The 7,584-nt window shown below is 54.9% G+C and overlaps 1 protein-coding gene across 1 annotated transcript in view; it reads left to right on the top strand.

The window, feature by feature from the left end:
• The first annotated feature begins 318 nt into the window (after window positions 1–318).
• The window catches only part of PITPNM3 (PITPNM family member 3), a 73,204-nt gene continuing 65,938 nt past the window's right edge, over window positions 319–7,584 (top strand). The window contains exons 1-2 of the mRNA XM_069483102.1: window positions 319–379; window positions 1,283–1,378. Of these exons, the coding sequence (XP_069339203.1) occupies window positions 319–379; window positions 1,283–1,378 (157 nt within the window). The remainder of the gene's footprint in view (window positions 380–1,282; window positions 1,379–7,584) is intronic.

The following is a 7,584-nucleotide window of genomic DNA, read 5'->3' as shown; positions in this document are numbered from 1 at the left end:
CATCTGTCTACCTTTTATTTCTTTTTCTTGTCTTACTGCGCTAGCTGGAACTTCCTCTGCATACATTTAGAAAACTGTCCCATATCCATGTTAGAAATACACAGCTATGGTGCATCTGGGTTCTTGACCCCCTTGCAATAAATCAGGGCCCAAGAGTGGGACATTGCTCAGCCAGCCTGTCACACCGGTGTGGGGGGACAGGGGATAAGCAGCTTAGAGGACCCCTATGGGGAGTGTGGGGCAGACCGAGCTTTGCACCTAGAGGTGACTGTCGGGTTGGTGCTCCCTACAGCCTCTGTCCTTTCTGAGTTTCCGAGCATGCTTCTTGCTGGGCTCCAAGCCGTGGAGCACAAGATGGGTGTTTCTCTGGGAGTGTGTGGTGGGTGAGGCCAGAGCTGGCGACCGGCAGGAGGGCTGTGTCCCTGGGGACCTGGGCTGGCCTCTGCCTTCAGGAATGGTTTATGCTCTGGGACCTGGGCAGGGGACAGTGCCAGCATGCTGCAGGGTGGCAGGGTATGGCAAACTAGTGTGGCTGGGAGGATGTCCCCCTCTTGCTTGCTTATTGACGCCTACCGTGGGCCATGTGGGCTCCTCAAATAGCTGTCGAGTTGAAGAGTTTCAGGGGACAATCTCTGCCAGGTTTCTCATTGAACAGATGGAGAAACTGAGGCAGGGCCATTGCTGATACAAGAACCCAGGTCTCTCTGGGGACAGGACATGTGTGCCTGGTGGCCAGAGCCAGTGCAATGTGACCAGAAGTGTGTCATTTCTGGGCAGAAATGTTTAAGACTGGGTGTGATTTTCTGTGCTTTTCTCCCCTGCTTGGGCAGACCTTGAAGTTTCGTTTTGAGATGGTGACATCATAAGGTGGTGGTGCCTTTGTGTGACTGTGATGAACAGATCCTCCTTCCAAACTGTGTGTGAGCGAGAAATAAGCCATTGCTTTTTAAAGCAGCTGAGATCATTTGTTAACACAGCAAATCTTCCCCTGTGCTGACTGATGCACTGCTTGGCGGAGTCTCCTAGCAAAGTCACCTTGGCAAAGTCTCTTAGCTACCTCCAACCCCAGTTTCAGTACGTGCACAATGGGCACACTTACGCCTGCCCTGCTGAGCTTTCTCAGAGAGGCTTTTAGGGCTTAAACGAAAGCCCAGGAGAGGGAGGGCTCCGTGAAGTCTGAGGCTTTGAAGGGAGAGGGCACAGACGTGCAGGGTCTGGGGTCACCTCCCTCATACTGGGACGCCGTCTCAGGCTTGGCTAACGGATGTGTTCCCTTTGGCAGGTGGCCCTCCCCCGGGCGGCGGTGCCCCCTGGCACCTTCGAAATGTCCTCAGCGACTCAGTGGAGAGCTCAGATGATGAATTCTTTGATGCTAGAGGTGAGTCACATCCCTGGCTCGGCGCCCTTCCTAGAAGCCCCGCTAGCATCCCTCCCTCTCTGTGGTCCTACACTCCACACGTGCCCACCCTGGGAGTGTCCCCAGAGCAGGGGCTCAGCACTCAGTGTTCACTCCTTGAAATATTTGCTGCACCCCTCACACGTGCCAGGCACTACGCTAGACACTGGGGGTGCGGCAGAGAGACAGCAAACAGTGACCTGGGAAAATACAATAGCAAGTGGGAAATGGTGCCTTCAAGTAGAAAGTACCAGATGTTACAAGGAGAACGGTGAGGGGCACCTGATGTAGTGTGGGCAGGAACGTCGTTAGCATCCTCTCTGCAGAGCTGAGAGGTAGAAGCTGGAGGTGAAGAGAGACAGCAGGTGTGATGGCCCTGAAGCAGGGAAGACTGGGGAACACTCCAGGAATGTTCCAGGAAGGCCCATGTGGCAGAGGGGTGAGCTGGGGGGAGGGGAGTGAGAGATGAGGGTGCAGGGGCCTCACTTGTGACTCCACACGTGACTTCAGATCAGCCTCATAGATGCAAGGAGTGTGGGAAAGATGATTGCCGATGTCCGATGTCCGGGTGGGAGACTAGGGGGCGGAGGAAATCACCCCTGCACTGCGGCGTGGCTAGCCCACGAGGCATAGCAAGGGGTGCCGTTTAAGCTGGGATTGAAGAAAGGGGCATCAAATGGGTTGGGGATTCCAGGCAGAGAAATCAGCTGGAGCAAAGGCTCAGGGGCATGAGCACGCAGGCAGGTGCGGGGCACCAGAAGGGGGAGAGAAGACCCTTACCAGCCATGCTCAGCTGGGTGGGTGGGGTTGGGGAGAAGGGCCAATGGCACGCTCCCTGCCCAGGAGGGTCCCCCGTGCCCACCCAGCCTGCCTGGTCCCGCTCTGGGAAGTCACCACATTTAGGGTGTTAACTTACTCCTGAGACTGGGCTGGCTTTAAGTGCCTGGCACGTGGGGTCTTCAAAGAGAAACAGACTATGTGCTGGGAAGACATCTGGCAGGACACTTGGGATGTGGTCTCAGCAATGCCATTGACTTGTTCTGCGACCTTCGCAGGTCGTTCACTTTCTCTGGGCCTTAGTTTCTCCACCCCATCAGCTCTGTGCCTTCAAAAATGGAGACACCCAGTTCGGGTGACTTTCAGGGAAGTGTGGCTGGGAGCTGGGGAGCTGTCCTGGCTCTGGGTGGAGAACCCCCTCCCTGGTGCCAGCCCTGAACCAGCCCATGTGGGACCTGTCTCCCACCGGCGTCTGATTGGTGTGGCTGCTGGGCCGAGTTTCTCCATGGCAACGAACTCACAGTGTGACAACAGCGGCTTCAGCATTTTGATGCTTAGACTTTTATTTAAAATGATTTTGCAGTTCATCAGGGCTCAGTGTTCTCACCTGACGATGGCAGCTTGCTTTGGGAGATGTCTGTGAGTGGCACGAGGGTCAGTGCTGTCCCTCGGGGTCCTACTCACCGGCTTTTCCTGCAAGGAGCTGTGGATACTTCTCGCTCCCCTCCCTGCTGGCTGCTGCTCCCTCAGCCCCACTCAGCCGCCTCTGTCCTCTCCTCCCTGACCTCGCCTCTCTTTCTGCAGTAACTGGCACCTCCCGCTCCCCCTCGTTGGTGGCCTTGCCTTCTCTTTCCTTCTTTTTTTCCTCATCGCCGCCTTTTCTTCTCTCTGCTCTCCCAGGCTGTCCCCTTCTTCCCTGTCTTCCACCTCTCTGCACCCCAGGGGACCTCTTGTCTCCGCAGTCTCCCTCCATCTCACCTCTCCCAGAGCCTCTCTGCCCCTAAGCACACGATCACCCCAGCAGCGGCCGGGGTTGCTTTAGTTCTGGTTTGCCAACCCCTGACCTCCCCTCTGCTCCATGTAGCCGCCCTGGACAAGGGCCCCTGCGTGTTTCCTTGGCTCGAGGCAGTAGGAAGTGTAGCCATCCTTTTTCTCTCTCTCAGGAACCGGCTCGACCCAGCCGGCGCTCTGTGTCCGGGGCCAGGCCATGGGCGTCCGGGTTTTTGAGCATCCCTCGAAGGGCCACTTCCCCGCCCTCTGTTCTCTGGCCCAGGCTGAGCCCCAACCTGGCCTTGAGTGTGGTCTCTGTCCTCTGCTCAGGCAGGGCCCTGCCCGCTGTTGCTCCCACAGTTCCAACTCTAGTGTTGTGGAGCCAATGCCAACTCCGGCCCCACTCTCTCCCGGAGCCTTCGAGGCTCCCTGGGTTCCCCGTGAGCCCCTCGGATAACTTCTTGGCTACCATGAGCGTCCAGTCCAGTGGTTGCTCCATGTGTGGTGTCCACAGGTGACCCTGTCTGTGTCTCCCTACAGAGACCAGCTGAGCGCTGGCAGCCCACTCTGGGCTTCATGCTGCCTGGGTGTGGCATAGCCTCATGGCCGCTTGGACGTCCTTCTGTCCCTGAGAGCTCCCGGGAATGTGCCTCCTCTTCTGCCTGTAACTCCCGTTGTAACCCCACAACCCTGCCCCCCCAACCGATACAGAAACGACCAGAGGAACAAGAAACCAATGGGGATTTAGCCTGGAAGGCTCCACATTGCTGGGTGTCAGCACTGAACAGGCCCTTGGAACATTATGCCCTCCTCCTCCTCAATGCACTGATGGGGAAACTGAGGCCAGAGCATGGAAAGGACCTCCCAAGATCACACATCAAGGTGGGAGTGGAGGGGCTGGAACTCAGGAGTTTAGTGTCCAGGTCGTTCCTTTTCCTTTGACTTGTCACTGACATCGGGGTCTTCCTGATGTCATCAGCGCCGGCCCATCGGCCCAGCACCAGGTGCATCTGGAGGGATGAGAGGCCCTCAGAGCTTATGGTCAGAGAACAAGAGGGGAGACTGTTAGGTTCTGGGGGCTCTGGTTGTATATGTAAGGCATGGGCAGGGCCAGGGAACAGTCTGGCAGGACTATGGTGCTAACAACTCCTGGGCAGGACGCCAGCTCCCCGGGCAGAGGCAGCAGGCCTGTGCCCTGGGGCGCCTGGTGCCTCTGAATGGATGCTGCAGGGTGGGCTCTGGGGTCCAGGCTCCCAGATTCGAGAGAAGTGCCTCTCCCTCTCCTGTCCATACAGTCAAAGGCTATCTGGGGGCCCCCTCCCAGCTCCACTGAGGTTGGAAGCTGCAGAGTGAGGGAGAACCCTGGGTGGCCAAGAGGAGATGAGGCCTCAAACCCAGACCAAGCCAGAGCTGGGAGGCCCCTCAAGGATTTTGAGTCAAACACCCCTCGCCCATTTTACAAACTGGGAAACTGAGTCCAGGGAAACTTATTCAGGGCCACACAAAGAGGCAGAGTGGGAGTTAGAGTTCAGCCTGAGTCATTCACTCTTTCAACAAGTATTCATTGAGCGTCTGCCCGTTAAGTGCCAGGCGCTATTCCAGGTGTAGGGAGCCCAGAGGAGCAAGCAGGCTGTCTCGGCCTCACGGAGCTTCCAGCTTAGTGGCGGTGGGTGGGGAGTGGGAGCAAATACAATTATGAGCAAGCAAATGAATTATACTGAGAATTACCATAAACAAAATAACATAAAGGAAAAGACACTTCACCTAGGAAGATATATGAATAGCAAATAAGCACATGAAAAGATGCCCTGCATCATTAGTCATTAGAGAAATGCAAATTATAGCTGCAATAACATACCCCTACATGCTATTAGCATGGCTAATCAGAACGGCTAATTAAAACTACTGCCCAGGATGTGGAGAAATTGGGACTTTCAAACTCTGCTGCTGGGAACATACACTGGTCCAACCATTTTGGAAAATAGGTTGCTGCTGCTTAGAAAGTTCATCCTGCTTGACACCATGTGACCCAGCCCTCCTGCTGCTGGACATCGCCCTGAGAAAAAGAAAGCACATGTCTATCTACAGAGTTGCCCAAGAAGGTTTCTACTGGCTTTGTTTATCATAGCCCCAATCTGCAAATACCCCAAATGTCCATCGGTGGGCACACCTTCACCGTCTCCATTGCGGTGATGGTGTTATGGGCATATATGTGTGTCACAACATATCCAACTGTACATTTTAAATCTGCGTAGTTGATAAATGTCAATTATACCTCAGTAATGCTGTTTTAAAAAATGGAGACTCCTCCATATAATGTAAGGGGATGTGAGAAAGTGACTTTGTGTCTGCAGGAGGGTCCTAGAGGGTGTGGCCCTGAGGTGAGAGCTGAATATTGACAAAGGAGCCACGTGCTGGTCTAGGGGAAGAGCATTCTGGACAGTGGGAACAGCCACTGCAAAGCGTTTATGGGAGGCACGAGCTTGGTGTCTTTGAGTGACAGCAGGAAGGCCCGCGTGGCCAGGGTGAGGGAGGGAGGTGTCGGCTCAGTGATGCGGGTCCACGACCCCCACAGGCAGAGGGAGGAGACTGGACCCAGTCACCTGTGTAGTGGGAGGCAGTTGACGTCCTCTGCACCTGCTCTCCTGTCCAGGCTTGGTGTTGCCTACTTCTGCTCCTGTCCCAGAGGAGGCCAGAGACACAGAACTCAGGATCTCTAGTGTAGGATGGACCCTCAGAATGGAGCCATGCCTGGACCTGGAGTGACTGAGCCCCTTGTAGTGGGGGATGAAGATTGCTGGGTGACAGGTGGTCTGGCCAGTAGCTGTGAGTAACAAGGGCTTGGTGGGCCAAGGAGGGAAGGCTGACCTGTTAGGACAGCCCAGATTTCATAGCGTTCCTGGCCATGAAATGCTAAGTTCTAGAGGGAAATGAAAATGTCTTTTGGAGTCTCCATCCATGAAAGGATGAAAAGTTGGGGCAAGAGCAGCCCCTTTGGTGTCAGATGAGTTTATCTGGGGTGTGGTTTCTTTTTCTATCTTTCTTTCTTTCTTTTCTTTTTCTTTTTTTTTTTTTGAGACAGAGTCTGGCTCTGTCGCCCTGGGTAGAGTGCAGTGGTGTCATCACAGCTCACAGCAACCTCAAACTCCTGGGCTCAAGTGATCCTCCTGCCTCAGCCTCCCAAGTAGCTGGGACTACAGGTGCATGCTACCATGCCAGGCTAATTTTTTCTATTTTTGGTAGAGACAGGGTCTCAATCTTGCTCAGGCTGGTCTTGAACTCCTGAGCTCAAGTGATCCTTGGCCTTGGCCTCCCAGAGTGCTAGGATTACAGGCCTGAGCCACTGTGCCCAGCTGATGGTCTGTTTCTATGGCAAATGTATGTTTTCATTGAGAAAATATCAGCTGCATCCTTACCTTTAACATTCTACTTAGATGCAAAGAACACTCCAATTAGAGCAGTCTTGAAAGTCCCCGGACATCAAGGTGCAGACGAAGGTGCTTACATGCACTTACCTGCGAGGAGGTGGTCTGATCGCAAGTGCCTTGGACTAGCAGGCAGGAGATCCAAATTCTTGGCCCAGCCTCCCCCTGAGGTTCTCTGTGACCGTGGCCAGGTGCATAGCTCTCTGTCTGTGAAATGAGGATGTGGGATTTCACTTTGAAGGCTCTTTTCTAAACGTTCGGCCTCACAAGACCCTGTTGGCTATAGTGTCCAGGCCATTCTGTCACTTTGATGGGAAATATTTGATTTCTTTTGATTTTCCTCCTGGCATCTAAATAGCAACCCCCCTCCACGAATGTGTGCAAGCAGGACAGTCCCTGGCGGCCACAGGGAGGAGGATGTTGGCAGGGCCGGGGATGGGGTGAGGGTGAGTGTGGGGGTGGTGGTGGAGCCAGGGTTTGCTTTCAGAGCACATCTGGCCCTGGGTAGCTTGACCGAGAGCAGAGCATGGGACTGTCTCCCTCAGCAGGGACAGGGAACCTTTGGGGCTAGAGGCTGGAGGTGTGCGCCTTTTTGCCTTTGCCCCTGTCTGCTGTGTCCTGGGTTTCTTGCCCTTCCAGTGCCCAGCCCGGCTGGTCCTCCGCGGGAGGCTGGGGCCTGAACTCCCTAGTCTCCCGGAGCAAACAGGACAGGAAGGTAGTGCAGGGCCCCATAACCCCGTTTTACAGACAAAGGCTCTGCGGCAGGGCCGGGTCTCACAGAGAATGAGGGATGTGGGGGCACATGCCAGTCTTCTCCTCTGGAGCTGGGCTTTTGCTGTGATCACGCAGCCTCCCTGGGGCTTTCCAGCCCTGAGGAGAGAGAAGAGCAAATAGGAGAAAGTGATGTGAGTCCTCTGGGATCGGAGGACTCAGGTTTTCCTCAGGTTCGTGTCACTGACTGACTGGCTGCCGTCTGATCTCAGGCAAGTCTTGAGT

This window comes from Eulemur rufifrons, chromosome 9 (genome assembly GCF_041146395.1).
Source record: "Eulemur rufifrons isolate Redbay chromosome 9, OSU_ERuf_1, whole genome shotgun sequence".
NCBI lineage: Eukaryota > Metazoa > Chordata > Mammalia > Primates > Lemuridae > Eulemur > Eulemur rufifrons.
The sequence above is the reverse complement of the archived record's forward strand: the minus strand, read 5'-3'. Positions and strand labels throughout refer to the sequence as shown.